General features: G+C 31.5%; 3 protein-coding genes and 1 pseudogene across 3 annotated transcripts in view; 3 read left to right on the top strand and 1 right to left on the bottom strand.

Moving 5' to 3' along the window:
• The first annotated feature begins 6,602 nt into the window (after positions 1-6,602).
• On the top strand, positions 6,603-8,047 carry LOC107485644 (signal peptide peptidase-like 2). Its single transcript, XM_021141657.2, has 6 exons — positions 6,603-6,924; positions 6,996-7,084; positions 7,191-7,297; positions 7,426-7,496; positions 7,705-7,788; positions 7,944-8,047. Exons 1-6 carry the CDS (start codon positions 6,603-6,605, stop codon positions 8,045-8,047), a joined length of 777 nt encoding a protein of 258 aa, XP_020997316.2.
• A 10,199-nt stretch (positions 8,048-18,246) lies between these two features.
• LOC107485645 (ethylene-responsive transcription factor ERF113-like) lies at positions 18,247-18,948 on the bottom strand (annotated as a pseudogene).
• Positions 18,949-19,540: 592 nt separating this feature from the next.
• On the top strand, positions 19,541-23,851 carry LOC107485673 (acetyl-coenzyme A carboxylase carboxyl transferase subunit alpha, chloroplastic-like). The gene is made up of 11 exons (XM_016106201.3): positions 19,541-19,688; positions 19,941-20,376; positions 20,486-20,560; positions 21,042-21,149; positions 21,252-21,412; positions 21,629-21,743; positions 21,845-21,999; positions 22,095-22,146; positions 22,231-22,299; positions 22,396-22,473; positions 22,756-23,851. Exons 2-11 carry the CDS (start codon positions 19,984-19,986, stop codon positions 23,746-23,748), a joined length of 2,199 nt encoding a protein of 732 aa, XP_015961687.1. The 5' UTR covers positions 19,541-19,688; positions 19,941-19,983; the 3' UTR covers positions 23,749-23,851.
• A 1,006-nt stretch (positions 23,852-24,857) lies between these two features.
• LOC107485674 (DEAD-box ATP-dependent RNA helicase 8) overlaps positions 24,858-25,505 on the top strand; it is a gene marked incomplete in the record, with an annotated part of 5,510 nt that continues 4,862 nt past the window's right edge. Inside the window, 1 exon segment of the mRNA XM_016106203.3 lies at positions 24,858-25,505. Coding sequence (XP_015961689.1) covers positions 25,392-25,505 — 114 coding nt within the window.

Here is a 25,505-nt window from a genome sequence, read left to right as displayed (position 1 = left end):
AATAATGTCACTGCTATTTTAATAATATTATTTTTTTCTATAAATTCATAAAAATATACAAAGCAAAGAAATTATATTTAGAGTTACTTTATAAAAAATTAGAGTAAAAATATTTTTTTTTTAGCGTCTATTATAAAAAATGTATCAATAACGAAATTACAATGAGCCAATGACTAATAGCATATAAAATGAATTAATTACTCATAACATATATGGTTTTGTTACTTAGTTTAACATGAAATTTTTTGGGTTATGTTACGTATATACCAAAATCAGCCACTAAAGTCAGTTATCAATATAAAATACATGTTAGAATATAAATACATATTAAAAATAAATTAAATCACAAATATATTTATACACAAATACATTGATGACTAATTTTAATAACTGATTTTAGTGTACAAATAACATTTCTCTTTAAAAATATATTTTAGTTAAATCTTTAAAATAATCAAAATTTTCATAGCAGAATAAATAAACTTTTTAAAGTAAAATAATTAAATATTTTATCAACACAAAAACTCAATTATTGCAATATTTTATTATAAATATAATTATATAAATTATTTTGTATTCACATATAAATAACCAATTTGTGTGCAATCTTTCTATCATTCTATGCCTACATAACATGATCCTAAAATATTATTGTTTGTCTCCTAGTGAGTACGAAATATCTCTATGTAACTCTTAAGTTTTAAGTCTTTTTATACAAATAACAAAAAGTAACAATATCTAACTTAATTTATCTTTTAATTATTTTCAGAGTGGCCCCAAATGAAAAAGGAACAAGTCGTACATTATTTTATCGATTCAAAGATACATCACGCTGTTGTACGGTTTTGTAATCCAGCCTCCCATTTGCACTAGTCATTTCACTCATTTGACTCATTTTCCATTGGAAAGGAAGAAATCAAAGTAGATAGAAAAAATTTTATAAACGTGCTTTAGTTTAAATACTTTATGGAATAAAACTTTCACGGTATAATTTATTTATATACTACCATATTAGTTGTTATAGTTATTTTCAATTTTATTATGTAAAGGTTATTCAAAATTTTTAATGTGATTTATTGATAATATAAAATAGTTTTAGATTTTAGTAGATATCAACATATGATATTCATGGATATATTTAAAAAAAAGTTAAGAATTAATTATTCTATTAGTCTTTATAATTATATTAAATTTTTAATTAAATTTTTATATTTTTTAATTTTGTCAAAAAATTAAATTAACAAAATATTTTTTCTAAAAAAATATACGGTTAAAAATTTAATTAAATTTTTAATTATAAATACCTTTAATTTACAAAAAAATATTCAATTAATTTTAATATTTTTTATATTAAGAATGACCTAATTATAAAACTGAAAAGAGTATAAAAAATTAATTGAAAAAAATATATATAAAAATTTAATTATAAATTTGATAAAATTATAAAAATTAACAGAATAATTAACCCAAAAATTAATCACTCAAACATGGTGGATCAACACTTGTGTTATTAAGTTAGACATTGAGGGGGAGGGACCTAACATAGTGTTAAAGTGCTTCTTCTAGGTACAATTTCCCTCCACTTATTTAATGACCCAAATTAAACAGACAAGCTTTTGTCATGCAGTCATGCTTGTATATACCCCCTGTAATACCTTATTGACAGTGACTAAAATGATGAACTAACACTTCAATACCACATTCAACACTAGTGAAACAACTTTGTTTATTTTTGACATTCAATCAAAATAGATACAATATCAGTTTCTTATTTTTTATTATCATGATATTTTTTAATAAAAACCCATTTGTAATTATTTTTATGTAAAATTAATAATAAAAAACATCATGAATTAAGTTTTACCATCATGAATCTATTTTTATTCCTCATCTTTATGAGACCTGGATAAAACATTAAACTTGTGCTTAGCTAAATCAGATCAAACATTGGTACTTTAGTTTACTCTATTGATCGAATGGCATCCATCAAAGAAAAAATAATGTTTCACTTAAGAAAGGTTAAACTTTTAGTTGTCCATCATGTAGTTTTCATTCAACTGCATTTGTCATACATAATTGTGCTTAGTTGCTTAGTACTAATTTCAAATACAAGACAAATCAAGAAAAAATTAAAATATTGATCACTTAATATTTTTCTCTAATATCACGCTTAATGAATCTATAAAAGATAATAAAACATGGAGAAAAAATGTTTTTCCTTGCACTTCTATACTAATTAAGGAAATCAAGGAATAACTCAATATTGATAGTTGTTGGAAGCACGTTAGTTCTTGACATACATTAATTGATATGTCCACAGACAAGGACATATACAGACATATTTTCTTATTTGTTCTTGAATTTTATTGGTGTCACAAGTAAACATTATTTATGATATTCAAAATAAATTGATCTTCATAGATAACTGATTGATCTTCATATATAACTGTTAAAATTATTGACATAGATTAGGAGGAAGAGGAAAAAACACTGGTTAATCAAAGCCCTCCTTATTGTTAACTTCTCATTAACTTGAAAATCTTGAAAATTAAATGAAAACTTCTCATACCCCTCTGAAGTGGTACCCAACTTTCTGCAGGATGGAGCTTTGCTGTTGGCTTTTTCTTTCTTTGTTTCCGTACTCTACCAAAATATAGTAATAGAATAGTATAGAGGTATTTAAAAAAAAAACGGTATTTAAAATTTTAAATCAAGAAAAATTAATGTGAAAATTTTATTTTCTAATTTGTAAGAGTTAAGAAGTCAATATTTTTCCACCAATACCAGTTAATTTTTTTAATTTTAAATTTTAAATTCTTAAATTATATACCGTAAATTTTAATTTTAAATTACCAATTCTCCAAAAATAAAAATTAAAAAAATAATTAAAAAAATTACTATTATTAACTACTTAAAAATTGGTTCTTATACTTTTTCAATTTGTAAAATAAAAACTCTATTTCAACAACTTTTAAAATATAACTAAGCTTGAAAGAGAAAATTGGTGATAAAAACAGTTTATTAAAAAAAAAAGAGTATGAGAGAGAGATAGGGAAAAGTGTCATACATTTGAGGTTGAAGCAAAGACTAATGTTGCATGAACACATAACAAGAATAAACATAAAACAAAGTCTGTGCTGAATTTAGGTGTCGCCATGCATGCAGCTGAATCTGGCAAATAAGATGAATAACAATATTAAGGAAACAAATTTTCAAGAAACTGGCACATGTAATTTAAATGGATCAAGTTTGCCTCAACACAATGGACTCTCAAATAAATCTTTGACTACTCATTCCGGTGGCTAATATTTTGACTTTGAATTTAACCTTAACTTGTGCATGCAAAAGTTCAACGCCCAAAAAATCTATCATTAAAGTAACAAAATAAGACCAAAATAAATACAATACTATTTCTATATAATGAATATTATACAATACAAAGCAAGACCAAAAATTCTATGAGAGGATGGCAGCGGCGACTCAGAGATAGTGTCGAGGTGAGGTTTCTAGAGAATAAGACGCCAGGGTCTGCTAGTACTTGTGTGAGTGGGGGTGGAGAGCTTCTGATATGTTGCTGCAGCGTGTTGGTTGGGAGGGGGAGGGATGGGAACGAGGAAGTAGATATTGCCGCGACGGAGGTCAGCGTGGGGAGAAACGATGAGGAGATTGGGGGAAGAAAGGTTCTTGAGGACATGGTTAGGATGGGCTCTCATGACGTCAGCAGCCTTGATGGTGCAAGTGGTGATCTCTTCAACTCTGGCATTAGAGTGAACTATTCGTATCACGTCTAGTGCCCCGCATGGCAAGATGCATGATATGCATCCCCTTATGTTCTTCTTCATTATCCACATCCTTCCCTTTCCTACCCACAATACACACGCTTTCTTCTTTTCTCCTTATATATATATTTTTTCTCTCCCTACATTTTTTATTCTAAAACTCACTTGCATTTATCTTCCATATTAACCATATGCTTTGTACCAAGAGCCAAACACCTATTATAAAAAAGTAATCAGTACAAGAAAGAGGGAGGAAAACCTAGATCAGATTAGTTTCTAATTGAAAATATCTGAAGCATAGCATCTCAGATTAAGGATAGCTCTACAGTTACCAAGTAATTCCACTAGTGCAAATAAAAGGAGAATTCTATGACACAACAACCTTTTTCCTTTTCTTTTTTCTTTTTCTCTTATTGCCCATACTCATGCTAGTTTTGTCTCTGTTTGCTGACAACATTTAATACGAAGAAAATAAAACGAAAAGTATACTAATGCGAAAATTAGTAATAGCACTTAGACTAGCCCAATACATAGACTGAAACAAAATCAAGCAGGGTTCAATACTATCAGAAAAAAATCAAGAGGTTATAGGTTTTCAAGATAATTAGTTTTCAATTTATTTTTTTCCGTTGACCATTGGCTTATGAGGGAAAATAATTAAGGTTCCTTTATCTTAACATGAGAGAAGGAATATGTCACCACTCACCAGAGGTTATTGAGGACAATTCAACAATTTTGACTCTTCCAAGTCCTCCAAAGTACAATGTCTAAGCGGGCACAAGTGGTTTTGTTTGACTTATTTAAACATCATATCTCGGATTCCATTTTTAAGATTGTCTCTGTGCAATAGGTTTTATAATCAGTTCACTTTTAATTAGAGTTTTTAATTTTTTAAATTTTCATATTTTCTATTACTTTTAAGATTTTGTGAGAAAATAAAAATGATCTCTCCATGTATTAATTTATTAGGTTTTCTTTCAATACAGTTAGAATCCCTTTTAACCTTATCCGTTACGATAAGATTTTAAGTATAAATACCGTTTATTTTGAATTTGGCATCCTCACTCACACTATATATTGTGATGGAAAAAAATTTGGTAACAAAAAATTTTCAGTTATAATTAGCCAAAACTTTCCATAAAAATATATCAAAATTAAATTTTTAATTATATATATTTATATTTGTATCACTTCTAGTTAAAATAGTTAGGGCTACACTTTTGTTAATTTGACTATATATATGGTTTATGTGAAATTAAGTTAAACTTTATATATAATTATATTATGTGATTATTTAGAAGAAGAGATAAACTTTGTTATGATGATTATATTATATGATAGGAAAAATTTTAAATATTTTTAAAATATATATGTATTAGCAATTTTAACCATTAATTTTAATTATAAAAAGTATACATTATTTATTAATTGACATTAACAATTAAAATTATATTAATATTTTAAAAATGTTTAAAAATTTTCTATACGAAAAATGTATAGGAATATAACGTAAGGTGTTAATATGTGTATAAAATATTAATATTGGAAGGGTATTATTATTATTATTATTATTATTATTATTATTATTATTATGGTGTAAATGTGGGGTGATGGAAGCAACAAGAATTTTATAGTTTATAGGATGAGTAACATTAACAAAAGAATAAAAGTAAAACTTTGAAAAGCTCATTTTCATTCGGCCATTCCCATTCCCTTTCTCTCTCTCTCTTTCTCTTTATGTGACCCGAATCTTTTTCTGGCTAATTCTTTTTCTATATATATTTTAGTTTAACATTATGCGGTTGCTTCTTCTTCTCCAAAATGCGCGCAAATTCTGTCTTATAGCTTCCCCATCTTCTTCTCCAAGAAAATGGAGGTTTTTTTATCATACGTCAACTTTAAGCACCGTGTGCTAAGTCCGCTACTTTGGTTTGGAAAGCTAATTGATTTAGTACGTTTAGCTTGGAACTATTAAACTTTACCTGATCACCTAAGAAAAAACCAGTCTTACCTTAAAATTTATTCTCTGATATCTATATCACCTAATCCCACAAGCGGATTCAAGCTTTTTTTAAGAGTTTCTTTAAGTAATTACACAAGAGTTTAGCTTTAATAATGAAGAATAGTATAAGGGGATGCATATCATGCATCCTACTATGCAGGGCATTGGACGTGATACGTATAGTTCACTCCAATGGCAGAATTAAGGTGTTAATATGTGTATAAAATATTAATATTGGAAGGGTAGTACTATTATTATTATTATTATTATTATTATTATTATTATTATTATTATGGCGTAAATGTGGGGTGATGGAAGCAACAAGAACTTTATAGTTTATAGGATGAGTAACACTAACAAAAGAGTAAAAGTAAAACTTTGAAAAATTCATTCCCATTCGACCATTCCCATTCCCTTTTATTCTCTCTCTCTTTCTCTTTATGTGACCCGCATCTTTTTCTAGCTAACTCTTTTTCTATATATATTTTTTGATTTAACATTATGCGGTTGCATCTTCTTCTCTAAAATGCGCGCAGATTCTCTCTTATAGCTTCCCCATCTTCTTCTCCAAGGAAATGGAGGTATTTTTTATCATACGTCAACTTTAAGCACCGTGTGCTAAGTCCGCTACTTTGGTTTGGAAAGCTAATTAATTTAGTACTTTTAGCTTGGAACTATTAAACTTTACCCAATCAGCTAAGAAAAAACCAGTCTTACCTTAAAATTTATTCTCTGATATCTATATCGCCTAATCCCACAAGCGGATTCAAGCCTTTTTTAAGAGTTTCTTTAATTAATTACACAAGAGTTTAGCTTTAATAATGAAGAATAGCATAAGGGGATGCATATCATGCATCCTACCATGCGGGGCATTGGACGTGATACGTATAGTTCACTCCAATGGCAGAATTGACGATCTCACTACTCGCACCATCAACGCTGCTGACGTCATGAGAGCTCATCCTAACCATATCCTCAAGAAATATTCTCCCTCCAACCTTCTCATCATTCCTCCCCACGCTGACCTCTATCGCGGCAACATCTACTTCCTCGTTCCCCTCCCTTTCCCTCCCCCTCCCAATCAACACGCTACAGCAGTAGATCAGCAGGTCTCCACCTCCACTCACACAAGCACCAGCAGCCGTCTTACTCTCTGGAGGCCTCACCTCGACACCATCTCAGAGAATAGAGATGAACTGATAGAAGAACAATAGAAACTGTTCTTCTTAGTTGCGCTTTTCTATATGGCATCTTCTGGGTATTTGTCTCTAAGTGGTGGTTCCATGAGAGCGTAATGATAGTGGTGAGTGTTCCCTTCTGTTTCATTCTCTACTAAGCTCGATTTTGGTCTCATAAACATGATGCATTTCTTCCACTTGAATTAATGAAACATTTTCACTTCTGTACAGGTAGCTCGAGGCAATAGGAGTGGAGAAGATGGTATCTCCATGCTGCTTAGCATAATTGGTTTTGGGGACATAATCTTATCGGGGCTTCTAGTCGCATTTTCACTAAGGTCGAAACAAAAGTCATATATATTCGTCTTCCCTAGTTTAAACACTTTAATCACTACATAAATGAAAAGAATCCCTTGTCTCATTTTAATGGTTCCTGGACTTAATTATTGTACCGATAAATTTACAGGTATGATTGGTTGGCAAAGAGGAACCTTCGGTCTGGATACTTCGTGTGGGCAATGAGTGCTTACGGTTTAGGTATGCTATTTCTATGTTTGATTCTTGGTATGACTTTAGTTGGTAGGATGTGTCAAAGGGTAATTTTCCATAAAAACTTTTGGACTTTATTTACTTTGTTACAAAATTGAGCCGGCTCACTTTCGGACCAGAATTAGGATGTAGATGAGAATTGAGATCACTGTTTGCTTGGTGTCTTTACATCATTCTCTTGAACTTTGATCTGCAGGTCTCCTTCTAACATATGTTGCTTTGAACTTGATGGATGGGCATGGTCAACCAGCATTGCTTTATATCGTCCCGTTTACTCTTGGTTAGTACAATTATTATTTCAACATGTTCGGATGGCTGCCAAAGGCACCTTTGAGAACTAATGTTAAACTTTATGCATGTTTCTTACTACGAGTTGTCATCGTGATTTACAAAAACTTGTATTGTTTTTAAAACCTTGGTTTTCTTCAAATGCAGGCACATTTTTGTTATTGGAAAAGAAGAGAGGTGAACTCAATCTTTTATGGATAAGAGGAGAACCAGAAATGCCTTGCCCTCATAATCAAGAGTCTCAACAATGAACGAAGTGATAATAGGGATAGTAGTATAGTGTACCATAGCTATTGGTTTAATAGGAGACTGATAGAAACTCTAGGAGATTATGTAAACATTTGGAACTGTCATAACAAAAATTTCAACCAAATCAAGTTATTAGCATGTACTTTATAGTTATATCAACAGCTAAGACTTTAAGATACTATTACTTTTATTAGATTAGATTTTTTATTTTATTTTTTTCTTAGATAGAAGATGGTATGAGATAAGAAGTAAGAAGATTTAAGAGCTTCCTCTTTGGCAATTGTTTTTTACCTTAGGAAATATAGTGTTCTTTTGTAATTATCTTCTGCAAGTTTGCTTATATGAGGGTGTGGCCAAAAATGATGTCTTTGTCAAGCAAATGGCAATAAGGCAAGAGACATCACAGTCAACTCTAAATGAAGGGGCCCGCAGAGGATGGTGACAAGGGAAAAAAGAAAAAGAAAAAGAAAAAGAAAACAAAAACGAAAATTGTTGTATGAAGATGAAAGACTATAGTTATGTTACTTATAGCTGAAATTGAAATTGAAGTTGGATAAATTTCATTTTTCAAGTGTATTCTGTGATGAAGTAGTCTTACTCAAGTTGTAAATATTGATTATTGATTTCAGAGGTGAATGCCAATAACACGGTATCACTCAAATTTTTCATCGAATTAAACATAAATAATTAATTTTAGGTATCTATAGTTTAATTAAATTCTCGATTAGCAACTTTAACTTATAAAGTTTGTAAATAGATTCAATTAGATATTGAGTAATTATTGTTATTGTTTTTTTCTAGAAAAAGGAATTACAATTTATTTTTTAAAATAAAAAACTATAACTACAAGTTTTTGGTCATGGACTAGAAACCCAAATCAACTGGCCCATAATGAATTCTGACGCAGGCCAAAATAGACAATCATAAGCCCAAAAAAATGGAGAGAAAAGTGACTCTTCCCGGGACAACGTTGTTTGATTTTGGCGCCATTTACATTCCTTTCCCCACAGTGTGTTGTATTGTAATTAGAGTGTTCAAAACCGATCCGGACCGAATAAAACCGATCGATCAAACCGAAAAAACCGAAAATCGAATAAACCAAAAACCAAAAAAATTGAAAAAATACTTAATATTCTATAGTTTGTGAAAGCTTTGACATTTGTCTATGCTATTTCATTTTGTCAGTGAATATTGAATATTTTGTGGAAGCCATTATACTTACTAATGCTACTAATATGGAACCAGATCATTAACGAATATGTATTTAGATGTTGTGAGTTTGGGATTATTTTACAAATATAAATCACCTTGTTACTTATAAGCAAATACACCATAGTGAGTTGGGGCAACAGTTACCTTTGTTGAGGGTGGCAGGACTGCTCTATAGATGCTTAAGCCTCTGCACAATTTTGATGCTTGTTTCATGGCTCTCCAAATGCCAGAAATGGATCTAAAATCAAGATGTATCAGATACAGCAGAACATGACCACTAACAGAATTTGAAATTCACCACTAAGGGGCAAGAAAAGAAAAAAGGGTGTTTGCTGAATATGAGCAATGGTGCATAGCTGATCCGCAAAGCAGCGACGTTGAGTTGCAGGCAGCGCTGAATTGGGCTTGTGGAAGTGAAGGTGTAGATTGTAGCAAAATTCAAGTGAACCAACCATGCTTTCTCTCATTGCATTGAACGCAGTTGCAAAAGTTGAGACAGGACTCAAACACCCCAAGAGACCTAATTGTGTTCCAATTACAATAGTGTCACAATCTTTGGTATTGACCTACAAAATTTGTGATGAGAAAAATGAGTTTCCATTTTATTTTTTGGAACGTGGAATTGGAGTCTCTTTATCTAAAGCTAAACTTTATATCACAAACCCTTTATAGACTTTGGACCAACCATCAAATATCACATGATATCAATCACACCACAGATTTTTTGTGAGTGGCTCATATGAATCCACCTTTAAGAGGTTGTAACAGTAAAATCTTTACAATTAATGATGTGTTTTGATTGATTTGTCTTCATGTGACTTCAAGGTTACAGATTCAAGTCGTAGAATCAGCTATTGATGTAATTATCATATTAGAGCTTATCAACTAGAACACAAACATAACAAATAAGTCAACAGAACATATTAAACTGACTGGATAGGAGATGATGCTCTTAAATTTGTCAAGAAAATAGAAAAGGGAAAGCAAGAGCAGTGAAAATAAGGACAAGGACAATGGGAACAAGTTGTAACATGATTTTTCTTTGTTTTCCCTTTTCTCTTGTTGAAAATGTGTCTCATTGCATTGTATAGATGGGAAAATGAGAAGAATTTGCTTCTTAACAACAACCGATTCCAAAAGAGTATGAACTGCTTTTGAATAGACAAACATGGCTCTCTCATTTGACAAAATGCAATCAATTGAAAAAGAAAATACTGAAGGGAGTGCCAATCAAAAGTCTACAATTCTAATATATTAAAACTTCAAATCTATTAAAAAAAATTTCTTTCCTGTTTTAACAAAAGAAGCAACATTAAGACACAAACTTATGGATACAACATGAAGATACAGTTGGCTCATTGCACAGTAACAGAGCAAGAGAAGAGTTACGGAAAAATGACAATTGACATAGCTTGAACAATAACTTCTGGCCCAATCCAACAATTTTGCATTTTTTGGAAAATATTCACCCACATCTTACTAATAAAACTCACAAAAAGTTTCCTTGCTAACATTGTTGTTCAGATATTGCAAACATAACGGGGGGAAATCTACCTTGAAAAAACCAAGGAGAATAGAGACTCAGGTTGCATCAGATGCAGTGGAGAATCCTGCACTCTACATATTGGATTCGGTTACAATTTCATCAAACTTCCACTAGTGACAGGTAATAAATAGATCATATGAATTTGTGTTATATAATACCTGAAGGATTGATCCAGCATACTGAAGCACATTTGGTTGTCCTGTGATCTGTCACAAATTTCAGTGTGAATACAATGAAAATCTGGAAACTATGATGATTTTTTACTATTTTACTTGAGCAGTTGTTATGATGATTTTTACTATTTTATTTGAGCAGTTGCTATACCTGTTGAAACAAGACCAATCCTACACCAATGGTAAGGGCTTTTAAGCATTTTTTCTGAATATTTCTCCAAAAATAACCTCTTTTTCTTCACCCACATAAGCTCAGCCAGAATTTCATCCACTTGCCGATGAGCTGATTCATCAACAGCTTGACCTCGAAGATGGCACAGACAATGAATTGCGGTGCTTTTCAACTCCTCTCCATCCCCTTTTCCCTGTATAGCACATAAAAGTAGCCATCTATGAGAAGCTAGGAGCAACACATTCCAATTCCCATGATTACTGCCAAAGGACTACTAACTCCAAATGTGAAAAAGAGAGACACTTGGGACAAGGGATGGTGAAAGACGCCGTTTTGAACAAACCCCACAAATCAAAAGGGAAGAAAACATCAGCGTCACGGTTTCAAGTTACAACTGACTTAGAACAATAAAATCCTACCTTTGTTAGAACTCACCAAATCATGAAGCAGCTTCTGATTGCACGAAGGAGGCTGACAGCAAGACTCGAAGCAAGAAGACGACGAGCCCCAAGACCTGCTGCTTCTGCCGCCGGCGACGAAGAGCGCAACAAAGGCGTCCGACTATGTGCAAGACGATGACGACACAGATAGCAACAGCGACGTCACGGTGAGAGAGATGAGAGAGACCGAGCTCCAGGGGGAGAGAGACATGAAGAGGAGTGAAGAACATGAGAAGATGAAGAGGTCTCTGAAACTCAGATTTCACAAACAATTTTTTTTTGTTTTTTAGATATATTTTTGTTTTGTTGTTTAAATTATTTAAAAATATAAAATTAGGATAGGATGAATTCTAAAATTCAATTGATTTAGAAAGGTATTTTTATCTAATTAAATAGAATAAGGATGTTTAAGTCTTTTTTATAAAATTAAATAAAAGATATTTTTTATTTTTATTTAATTAAAAAGATGTTTTAGTAAAAGTGGTGATATAATATATATTTTAAACAAAATAAATTAAATGCTGATGTGAAAAATAAATTTCACATGACCTTGTTTAGGTAATAAAGTGGTAAAATTTATTTTTCACATCAGCATCTAAATCAATAATCAATATTTACAACTTGAGTAAGACTACTTAAAAGTAATAGTATCTTAAAGTCTTAGCTGTTGATATAACTATAAAGTACATGCTAATAACATGATTTGGTTGAAATTTTTGTTATGACAGTTCCAAATGTTTACATAATCTCCTAGAGTTTCTATCAGTCTCCTATTAAACCAATACCTATGGTACACTATACTACTATCCCTATTATCACTTCGTTCATTGTTGAGACTCTTGGTTATGAGGGCAAGGCATTTCTGGTTCTCCTCTTATCCATAAAAGATTGAGTTCACCTCTCTTCTTTTCCAATAATAAAAATGTGCCTGCATTTGAAGAAAACCAATATTAATAGTAATAATAATAATAATAATAGTACTACCCTTCCAATATTAATATTTTATACACATATTAACACCTTAATTCTGCCATTGGAGTGAACTATACGTATCACGTCCAATGCCCCGCATAGTAGGATGCATGATATGCATCCCCTTATACTATTCTTCATTATTAAAGCTAAACTCTTGTGTAATTACTTAAAGAAACTCTTAAAAAAAGCTTGAATCCGCTTGTGGGATTAGGCGATATAGATATCAGAGAATAAATTTTAAGGTAAGACTGGTTTTTTCTTAGGTGATCAGGTAAAGTTTAATAGTTCCAAGCTAAACGTACTAAATCAATTAGCTTTCCAAACCAAAGTAGCGGACTTAGCACACGGTGCTTAAAGTTGATGTATGATAAAAAACCTCCATTTCCTTGGAGAAGAAAATGGAGAAGCTATAAGACAGAATCTGCGCGCATTTTGGAGAAGAAGATGCAACCGCATAATGTTAAACTAAAATATATATAGAAAAAGAATTAGCTAGAAAAAGATGCGGGTCACATAAAGAGAAAGAGAGAGAGAGAGAAAGGGAATGGGAATTGCCGAATGGAAATGGGCTTTTCAAAGTTTACTTTTACTCTTTTGTTAGTGTTACTCATCCTATAAACTATAAAGTTCTTGTTGCTTCCATCATCCTACATTTATACCATAATAATAATAATAATAATAATAATAATAATAATAATAATAATAATAATAATAATAGTACCCTTCCAATATTAATATTTTATACACATATTAACACCTTACTTTATATTCCTATACATTTTTCGTATAGAAAATTTTTAAACATTTTTAAAATATTAATATAATTTTAATTGTTAATGTCAATTAATAAATAATGTATACTTTTTATAATTAAAATTAATGATTAAAATTGCTAATACATATATATTTTAAAAATATTTAAAATTTTTCCTATCATATAATATAATCATCATAACAAAGTTTATCTCTTCTTCTAAATAATCACATAATATAATTATATATAAAGTTTAACTTAATTTCACATAAACCATATATATAGTCAAATTAACAAAAGTGTAGCCCTAACTATTTTAACTAGAAGTGATACAAATATAAATATATTTAATTAAAAATTTAATTTTGATATATTTTTATAGAAAGTTTTGGCTAATTATGACTGAAAATTTTTTGTTATCAAATTTTTTTCCATCACAATATATAGTGTGAGTGAGGATGCCAAATTCAAAATAAACGGCATTTATACTTAAAATCTTATCGTAACGGATAAGGTTAAAAGGGATTCTAACTGTATTGAAAGAAAACCTAATAAATTAATACATGGAGAGATCATTTTTATTTTCTCACAAAATCTTAAGAGTAATAGAAAATATGAAAATTTAAAAAATTAAAAATTCTAATTAAAAGTGAACTGATTATAAAACCTATTGCACAGAGACAATCTTAAAAATGGAATCCGAGATATGATGCTTAAATAAGTCAAACAAAACCACTTGTACCCGCTTGGACATTGTACTTTGGAGGGCTTGGAAGAGTCAAAATTGTTGAATTGTTCTCAATAACCTCTGGTGAGTTTATTACAAAATACTATTTTTTTTGTAACAATTTTAAATTTGATACAAATTTTTTGTTACAAATGTTCTATTTTCTTGTAGTGTCTGCTGGTGCTGCCTAGATTATTTCTTTATCAATAATAGACTTACCATTGTAATTATTTTTTAGTGAGAGTACATAAAGAGTACATAGTATATAAAATGTAATAATTCAACAAATATTTTTTAAGAAAATTTTTTATTCTCTTCAAAAAAAATTTCTGTTCCACTACCAATTCTCTCTAACAATAGTTTGCTATGAGAAGATCAACCCCTTTTTTGAATGTTTTAAATTTCTATGTCTTCCACGTATAAGTCAAATAACCTTTCGTCATGGTTCGTGATGTTTTGTGCCGTCGTCCTTCCACAAATCTTATTCGTCAGCTTGATGGATGGTAACATAATTTTGTAATGCTGTTCGAATAACTCATGAATAGCCCTGAAGTGAGTTTGGCTCTCCAGTTTGGGTTTGGTGAAAATCTAAGTATTGCATACAATTTGTAAAATTTTACAATGCTTTTGTTTGAAGAATATTGATCTGGATAGTCTTTTTCTTCATAGTGGTATACTCTAGACAATGCTGGATGTTTATTTTCTTTAAATACCCATCGTGGATATGAATTGGCAATATAATGACAAACTAGATTTAGGACTCGCCCATTTCTATATATCAGCCAATAGACCGTGTCCAGGAATTGAATTCTCTTGGGGACACTCCAAAAGAGAATTAGATTCATCCCCCATCTTATTGTTAAGGAGGTAATTGTCCCTTGTCTATATTTTGTTTGGAGAAAATCCAGTTGATAATAGCATAATTTTTGAACTTCAATAATTTTAGGCTTGTTACCCGCTCCAAAAGGAAGGTTAATATTTGTTGAGTTATTACAACATTCTCTTAGAAAATTTTTTTTGAAGAGAATGAAAAATTTTCTTAGAAAATATTTGTTGAGTTATTACACCTTATATACTATGTACTCTTTATGTACTCTCACTAAAAAATAATTATAATAGTAAGCCTATCATTGATAAAGAAATAATTTAGGTAACAGCTGACAAGGTCATTAAGGAAGTCTTTGTAGCGGCATCGATAATGTTAATCGAATTCTCCAACATCCATAATCCGATCCAAAAACGGCTAAGGCATCCGACTAGGTTGTCTGCGAAGGCGTAGCCGATGTTTGCGGCGAAGCCAATTATCAAAAAAGTTATAGTGACGACAATGGCACCCGCAAAGATGAAATGACAGTGCCACCCAAGTTTTCAGGTTGCTCGATTGCTGTAATAACTGAGGATGGGATGGATAACAGAGCTAGAAACGGCACATCTATCCAGTACTCCGAGGATCACGTAGCCTGGTATTAGCCATGCTATTTGGATAGCGTTGACAAGGTGGATCCCGGCGGCCATAGATGCCAGTGTTTAGGGGTGGTTCTGAAAATAATTTAGTATATTTGTCTTGATAGATTAGTTAGCTTTTATATCAGTATAAAAAATATTTTCAAATAGATAAAATAAATTACACAAAGTAATGATATTTACTTAGCTCTAATTAATATATAAGTTATACATTTAATGAATATATTCTTACCTTCGTAAACCCAATTGCAAAATTGAGAGGTAATCCTGAAAATTTTCAACATGAAAAATGCTTTAGTATGTGAGACGAGGTAAGCAAGAATTCGTTCTTGAGAAAATCCTCTCTGGTAGGACTAAAATATTACAATAACATAATATAAAACTATGCAATGTAAACATTCTTGTTAAAAAAAATAAATTAAAAGTAATAAATAAAATAAACAAACAATCTTGTTTTACTTAAAAACATTTAGTATCAAGATAGTGGTGCTAAGCCACTGTTTCTACTAACCAGAACAATTAACATGATTTTATACCTATAGCACATTTCAAAAAGCTAAGCAGGATAAAACAAATGCTGTGAAATGATTTCATAAACAAAGATTAGTTTTAGCAAGGTAGATTATAAGTTTATATTTCAGTATCATCTTAATTAACTTTATTGATTGTCAAATATTATATTAATATAAATAAAATATTGCATCCATAAATTAAGTATATTCTAAATTCTATTCTAAACCAGCTTCATTGAATCTAAATAAGAGAACAATACAAGAAATTACATCTAATAGAAATCATCGATGGAGAGAGCAATTTTTTTAACCCCTTCTAATTGCGTATGGTTGCGTCGTAGAAGGCAGCAAAAAAAAATGGCTATTTCACTGCTCACGGCGGCCGCCACTGCACATACCAAAAGACAGGAAGGTTTTCACCTCCAAACATGTTGTTTCTTGGCAAGCTTATTGTTGCCACTGTAATCTGCATACATTATACATACATACATTTTGTTGGCTAATTCAGTTATTCTAAATAAAATTTATTTTAGGGGTAATTTTAGAAATAGTTTAGTATATTTGTCCTAATAGATTAATTAGATTTTATATCAGTATTAAAGATATTTTCAAATAGATATCATAAATGACACAAAGTAAGGATATTTACTTGTTCTAATTAATATATAAGTTATACATTTAATAAATATATTCTGACCTTCGAAACTCTAATTACAAGATTGAGAGGTATCCTTGAAATTTTCCATCATGAAAAATGCTTGAGTTTGTGAGACCTAGTAAGCAAGAATTCTTCCTGAAAGTTTTTTGATTTTCTTGAGAACATCCTCTCAAGTAGGACTAAAATAATACAATAACATAATATCAAAACTATACAATGTAAACATTCTTGTTTATAAACTTATCTAAAGACAATAAATAAAATAAACAAACAATTTTGTTTTACTTAAAAATGTCTAGTGTCAGGATAGTGGTGCTAAGCCAAAGTTTCTACTAGCCAGAAGAATTAACATGATTTTATACCTATAACACGTTTCAAAAAGCTAATCAAGGTAAAACAAATGCTATGAAAAGATTTTATAAACAAATGTTAGTTTGAGAAATTGAGATTATAAGCTTATAGTTTAGTATCATCTTAATTATCTTTATTGATTATCTAAATATAATATTAAGGTAAAAAAATATTGTATTCATAAATTAAGTATATTTTAAACTCAATTTTAAACAAGATTCATTGAATCTAAATAAGAGAACACAAGAAAATATACTTATTGAAAACCACCGATGGAAAGAACAGTTTTTTTAGCCGCTTCTAATTGCGAATGGTTGTGTCGTAAAAAACAGCCAAAAAATGACTATGCTGCCATTTACGGAGGAAGAAAAGGTATCAGAATACAAAAGAAGAAAAATTGGGATTGAGAGTGGTGGAAAGAGAGAAAAAGTGGTAACTAGTAACAGAGATTATTACAAAATATCTAGAAATAAGACATTTAGAAATAAAATTCTAGTAAGTTGGCTTTGAACATGCCTGAAAAAACAAGTATGATCCCCTTTCTTGTTCTCTTAAAAAGAAAGTATAAGTTGGCTCCGATCATGCCTGGAAAAACAGGTACCATCCCTCTTTTAAAAAAAGTTTCAATTTTTGCCAATTGTGAATTTAAAAAAAAAATTTAAGTTTTGGTGTTTGCGAAAAATAAAAATTACTTTGCAAAAAATGAAAATTATCAAACTTTGATAATTAAACTGACATATTGAAACTCATATTAATAATTAACTAATAGTAAAAAAATAATGAATTTTGATAATTCTATAATATTTTTAAAGAGGTAAATATCAAATCGTTACTCGAAAGATTTTGACGCTGACAAAATGGTATTTGATCTTTGTTATTGACAAAATGATTCTTGAAAGATTTTAAAATTTGACGAAAACGACTAACCGTTAATTGAGTTACCTGGAGTTAAGATTTAAAGGTGACATGTCAGTTAACAATTATAATAATTACAAAATTTACTCACTTTTAATTTTTATAATTTTAAAAACACCCAAATTTTAATTTTTTAAAAAACTCTAATCCCCTTTCTTCTAAAACTCTCATCTCTTCCCCTTCCTCATCATTATCCACCAATTTTCTTTTCCAATTAAATCCTCTTCATTTTTATTGGTTGCTGCCTTTACCTTCTTTCTTCTTCTTACTCTTCTAACCAAAGATGCTTTTCTAATACTCAATTCCTTCTTCTCAAGACTCAACTCCTTTTTTATTTCTCATTTTTTTCTCATATGCCATTAGCTCCTCCAAAAGCTTCTCCACCTCGTAGCTTTTCTTCTTCTCTTGATGTTGTTGATCACCACTTGACCTACCTGCCACCTCCGATGACAAACCAGAACCAAACTCATACTCAGAATTATCATCAACACAACTCACAAATGGATCTGCGTTGATGGCACCATCAACACCAATAGCTCCTCCATGATTCAGATCGTAACGAAACTCTAAGTTGAGGTTCAGAGTCGTTACCTGGTTGTTCATGTTGTTGTTGGCATCACCATATTGATAAAGAGGAGGATGATTACTCGATCTTCAAATGGGAGGAGGAAGAAGGTTTGGAATAATGTTACGAGGTTGTTGAATGAAGTGCTCGTCATCCTCGTTGGAAAAGTTTACTTTAACTTTTTTTTCGCGAATTTTATGAGCTTCTCTGTCTAGGCCATGGCAGCTTCTTTGGTGGCGTTGAAGGTTCCAAGCCAAATGCAAACACCTTTTCTTAGATCACGAATCTCCGTCGTCCATTTTCCTTCTTCGCACACCTTCCCAATCACAAACTGAACCATTGTCTCAAGAACACGGGATCTTCCATGCGATACCTCTACAGCAGATTTCACCTCTTCTGTCGCTATCACCACCCCCACCACAACCACAACTATAACCATAGCCTTGTTAATCACTACCTGATTCTCAAAAATGGCATCGTTGAGAGAAAAAAGAAGAAAAAAGGAGATTAGGGTTTTAGAAAATGATGGTGATTTAGAAAAAGAGATAAGAGTTTTAGGGAAAAAAAAAGAGGATTAGAGTTTCAAAAAAATTGAAATTGGAGTGTTTTTAAAATTAAAAAATTAAAAGTGAATAAATTTTGTAATTATTATAATTATTAACTGACACGTCACTTTTAAATTTTAACTGCAGGTAATTCAATTGGCAGTTAGTCACTTTTATCAAATTTTAAAATTTTTTGGAGATCATTTTGTCAATAACAAAGATCAAGTACCATTTTATTAGCGTCAGAATTTTGCGATACTAATTTAATATTTACCTCTACTTTTAAAAGAGAAATGAGATGAAAATAAAATTTGAGAAATGAAAAAAAGCACATGTGCATGATAGTGGGACCCTTTGTTGAGTGATAGGTGTGATCAGTTATCCATATTTGTGATGATGTGTACACTATCCTCAATTGTAAGGATTTACTTGTAATTTTAAAATTTCACAACACGTGTAATGCACTCTCCAATCACAACCTTTTTCTTCTCCCTAACCATCCAACCTAGTTGGAAACACCACCATCTATCAGAAATTCAGAATCCACACTGTTTCTTTTATCCTAACACAATTCATCAGTGATCAATTAATATCATCTCTTCTTGAATCTCTCTCATAACTCAAATTTTCCAAGGTATTCACATGCTTCATTGTATTTATTTTAGTTGCTTAGAGCTTTAGACAAATAATGGAAGTTGGCCTATAATTGTACTCTAAGCACACTTCATATTTTCTTGTTTTGCTACTGAGAAAGCTTGAGGGGAAAAAATAGTATAAAGGAAGTCATTTGTGTAATGAAAAATATAATTTGCATTCCTCTTTTTTTTTTCTAATTTTTTCCTTTTTAATTTCTTTTTCGCTTTCATTTTTCTTTTTTCAATGTTAGTTTGCATGTGCCTGTATATGAACAAGAAACTGAGCTATTGAAGATGAATACCATGTCACTCACAAGAGGGAATTATTATATGGATGGAAGATTGCTTATTGAAGAACATGGAATTGAGTCAGCAAATCAATGTGTTGGAAAAGATTTTCTTGGAGGTTCAAGGGCAATTTGCATTTGGCCAAAATATTTAACTAGTTCAAGGAATAATACTAATACTAATACAAATAACAATGGTAAGTGGCAAAGGTTCAATGTAGCTGCAAAGATTAGAAAGGGAAAGAAGCATGATTATCCATGGCCTGATAAGATGGATCCAAATATCAGTAGTGGATACTTGACTTACCTTTCTCACTTTAAGCCTCTGGCTGAGAAACCTAAACCTGTCACACTTGATTTTGAGAAACCACTTGTTGATCTAGAGAAAAAGATTATAGAGGTAATAATTAAGGAAAGAAGATCTCATTTTTAGTAAAGCAATATAATTTGATGAATTATTTGTATCATGCAGGTTTACGCTTAAAAACTTTGTCGAATCTTCATGACAGGTACGTAATATGGCAGATGACACCGGCTTAGACTTCAGCAATCAAATTGAGGCTCTGGAAAGCAAATATCAACAGGTAAATGGAAACATGTTTTGTTATGAGATGTCTTAGGGTTTAATCATGACTTTGGTACCTTCTTGTATTTCTTCAGCTTCAATTGATTTCAATTTAAAATTGAATGTTATGAGGAATGCAGTAACTGAAACCAACATCAAAGGTACCATGGACTTATAATATATGCAATAAAAAACATTACCTTATTCAGCAGAGTATTTAGCTTTCTTTGTCAATTTTCATTGATATGGGTAATTTAGTTAAAGTTACTGAAGACAGACCTAGCATAGATCTTGGTGCTACAAACTATGCAGCTCATACTATACTAGGGACAAAACCAATGGCCAAATTTCGTCGGTATATCTGTCGATAAATAACTTATCGGCAGAATATCTTTCTGTAAGTTGTTTGTTAGTAGTGAAACTTCTAACACAAGGAATTTCATATATTGACACAACTTCAAGATTGTCCTAATTCCAAATTTCTTTTAAGTTGAAAACAGGCTTTGAAAGATCTATACACACACTTAACACCATTCCAACGGTTGATGATTGCGCGACATCCAAATAGGCCAACAGTTCTTGATCATATACTTAACATCACAGAGAAGGTATATCAGAGGCTTGTTTGGTTTCTGTTTTCAATTTCTTTTCTTACTTTTTATAGAAAATTTCCCACTTATATTTTCTATGTTAATTTTGGAACCTTTTAGTGGGTAGAGCTTCATGGCGATCGAGCAGGCTACGATGATCCAGCTATTGTGACTGGTTTAGGGACTATGGATGGTAAAAGTTACATGTTCATAGGCCATCAGAAAGGTAGGAACACAAAGGAAAATATTACTCGAAACTTTGCAATGCCAACTCCTCATGGGTATGCTTCATCTTTCAATTGATTACACTCTACACCAAATAGTTATAAAAATAAAGAATTTAAACAATGATGTTTTATGAAAATTTAAGTCGTTTTATGACCTCCTCCAAGATTAATGGATATTGAGTAATATCGCTTAATCACAGGAAGTTCAGTGTAATCTATCCTCTTTGTTTTGAAGACTAATCAGCCTTCATGATTGTTGTTTTGAAACAGTTACCGGAAAGCTTTGCGCATGATGAAATATGCAGATCACCATAAATTCCCTATAATTACATTTGTGGACACTCCTGGTGCCTATGCTGATCTAAAGTCTGAGGAACTTGGTCAAGTGTGTGTGTGCACATTCTTTTTCTTTTCCATTAACCTTGAGAATTAGATTATTAGTACATAGTTTAATTTACTTCACATAATGTACATATGCTTGTGCAGGGTGAAGCAATAGCCCATAATTTGAGGACAATGTTTGGTCTCAAGGTACCTATACTAACAGTTGTAACCGGCGAAGGTGGTTCAGGTGGGGCACTTGCCATTGCTTGTGCCAATAAATTGTTCATGCTTGAGAATTCTGCCTTTTATGTAGCAAGGTAATTATATTAATCTCGCCCCTTTTTTTTGAAAAAAAAAATCACATATATGTTGAATATTTTCTAGTGTTTGTTGATGAACTTCTATCATCTAGCCCTGAAGCTTGTGCTGCAATATTGTGGAAATCTTCCAAAGCTGCTCCTAAGGTAATGAATTTGAATCAGTTCTGATTTTTGGCTTACTTTGAATATCTGAGCAATTTTGTAGTGACTTTAGTTAGTTTTGTATAGGCTGCTGAAAAGCTAAGAATTACAGCTCAAGAACATTATAGACTTGGAATTGCTGATGGTGTTATTCCTGTAAGCAAATTGAAAATCCCTGCTAGAGATTTTGTCTCATGACCTTCTTTGTGTTTTGAGTTTTGAAATGATGTTAGTACTATGATCTTCATATAGGAACCATTAGGTGGTGCACATGTTGATCCTACTTGGACTTCTCAGCAAATTCAGCTTACACTCACTCAGGCCATGGAGGTAATTAATAAAAATAATCTCATCTTTGTGAACATGTGATTGCATTTTCTTCTAAATCAAGAAATCATCAAGAAAATTTGTGGAATTAAGGTTGTGCATGAAAACTGTCTCAAAACAAGATATACAGAAAAATGTGCAAATCTTTTCATAGGACAAAGACATGTTTGTTTTCAAATTATTCACTTTCTTTGTATTTGCTCATTTGATCTAGTGGAAAAAGATTTGGTTGTTTTTGTTATTCTTATCTACCAATTATGCAAACATTGAAATTTTTTGCAATAGGAGCTGACCAAAATGAATGAAGAAGAGTTGCTTCGCCATAGACAGCTCAAGTTCCGGTCGATTGGAGGATTCCAAGAAGGCATACCTGTGGAGCCAGAGAGGAAGAGAAACATGAAGCCGTCCGATGTAAACTCGTCCACTCTTACTGATATCGAGTCAGAGCTCCAAACTCTGAGAAAGCAAATTTTAGAATCAAAGGGACCAACTGATCCTATCACGAACGAATCGATTCAGAAGCTTGTAAAAGAAGTAGATGAGGAGATCACCAAAGCAATCATTTCAATGGGGCTAGCAGAGAAAGTTCAATCAGTAAGAATGGAGTTATCTAAGAACTCAAACCAACCTCTTAGTACTAACATGGAGGAAAAAGTGGACAGAATCATGGAAGAGATAAATATGAAGATGGCGCAGCCGGGAGCATATCTAGGACTAAAACAGAAGCTTAAGAAGCTAGACACTATAAATAGTTTCATAGAGATGAAAGTAAAACAAGAGAAACTAAGAAAAGAGCTCAACGAGAAACTCTCGGCCGATACCAAGGCGAAGATTGCAAGCCTGATGGATGCTCAGGAAAGGATACCGGATCATGAATTGGTAGAGAAAGCAATGGAAGTTCAGAGAGAGTTGGAAGAGGTTTTGAAATCAGCTAACTTGGAAATTGTTGGAGTGATGAAGAAGAATGTGGAAACTCCACCAGCAGATATAAAACAGAAGATTGTAGAGTTGAACAATGAGATCATTGGTGAAATTGATAGGGTGGTGAATGCAGAAGAAGGCCTTAAGGATCAAATTAAGGAACTGGAGAATATGATAGCACAAGGCTTGGATTCTAAGGATGCTGAGAAGATGGAAGCCGGCATAAAAGAGCGAATCCTCGCTGCGTTGGATGCTGCTGGAGTGAAGGAAAAGATTGAGAGAATGAAGGAGGAGGTAGAATCTTTGTCCATGGCAGGTTTTGAGGACAAGATTGGTGTGGAAAATGGTAGATGCTAAAGCAAGAATCGAGTCATGATCATGTGTTTTTATGTCTAAATTATCATCTTAGTCAATATTGTAGAAATGAAGGGGTTAAATAACATCTTGAATTGCACATATATATACACCTGTTTATGCATATCAGTCTCGTTAGATAGTTTTGGATTCAACCTTATGCATTTTCAAGTTGAAAATTTGTTAAGTGAAAAGTAAAATTGGATAAAGAGTAAATTTTTTTACTAAATTTATAAAGAACTTGTGCATTGCACATAATAATTTTTTTTTGTTGGAATTTTTCTTTACTAAAAAAAAATCTTCATTCTTCACCAATAACATTTAGGGATGGCACTACCACCCGAATCCGCGGGTATTTAAAATAATTAGTAAATGATTAATAATATTGTATCATATTTAAATTTTTATTTAATTTATGTTATGTATGTAATGATAGTTGTATAAATTTTAAAATTTAATTTTATTTATTAAATTTTAATAATTATAGGGACGGGTAGGGGCGAGACGGATATCCACAGGGGTGCGGTTAGGATTTAACGTTTTACTATTCACAGATTGAAATAAAACGGATTCTATACGGATTATTGTACTGCGAAGCAGTTCAGGTAGAGCAAAAACCTGCCCCAATACCACCCCTAATAGCATTTCCCTCTCAAGTTATGGTCTTTGTGAATTTTCATCAGCACCATATGCATGATTCACTATGGTATCTTGTTTCTACATTTCTTATATCAAATATTTCACTTCCAAATTTTTTATTATTTATTATTATTCCTTTTCCAAATCAGTAATATATTCTTACCTTAGAAACACCTTTTTTTAAGGAAAAAAATGCAAATGATAGACCATTATGTTAAATATTTATTAAATTAAAAGAATGTTTAAATAAGTTTTTTTTTATTTTTATAAATATATTTATTAATCTTTGTCTTATTAGTAGAGATGTTAAATATTAATTTATTACATTATTTAACTTATTTAACAAAATAAATTCTAAAAATAGACTATTTTCAAATTTTACTAATTAAGACAAAAAAAGATAATCAATCAATAAGACCAAAGCCCATTTGAAGCCTAAGTCCCTAACCTATCAAATGCCGAATAAAAAAAAAAAGAAAAGAAAATCACACACTTTTTCTCTCTCTCTCTCTCTCTCTCTCTCTCTCTCTCTCTTCGAATTCTTCATCATTTCAACAAATCATCTCTCTCCTCCGATCAAAACTCAAAATCAAAATCAAACCTTTCAACTCTTCGCTGCTTACTAGATCTGTGTACAATAACAACACCACCACCGAAGAAAAAAGAACCATTTCCCCCTCCTCAAACCACCGGAAACCAAACCCTAAACTACCCAATTTTTTTTCGTTGGGTCCGCTTTCTTGTATGATTCGTTGAAAGTAAAAAAAACTTCCAGATTTTCTTCGCAGATTTTGTTAGTTTAGGTTTGAATTGAAACCTCATTTCCATTAGAAAAGAAAAAAACCCGTAAAGGGTTCGGCATCCAATATCTCAGCGATCCAGAGGATAGAAAACCCTAGCTTCGTAGTTTTAGAGAGAGCACAGATTCTTGTAAATTCTTTTTTCGTGTAGTGAAAATTCTTCTTTTTTCTTTTCCCTCTTGTTTGTGGGTTTGAAATTTGGTGGTGATGAACAACAATAGAGCGCGGTACCCACCTGGGATCGGATTAGGTCGTGGAAATGGTGGTTTCAACACTGGGTTTCAACCAAGGCCACCTCAACAACAGTATGTGCAAAGGCAC

This window comes from Arachis duranensis, chromosome 4 (assembly GCF_000817695.3).
Source record: "Arachis duranensis cultivar V14167 chromosome 4, aradu.V14167.gnm2.J7QH, whole genome shotgun sequence".
Lineage (NCBI taxonomy): Eukaryota > Viridiplantae > Streptophyta > Magnoliopsida > Fabales > Fabaceae > Arachis > Arachis duranensis.
The sequence above is the reverse complement of the archived record's forward strand: the minus strand, read 5'-3'. Positions and strand labels throughout refer to the sequence as shown.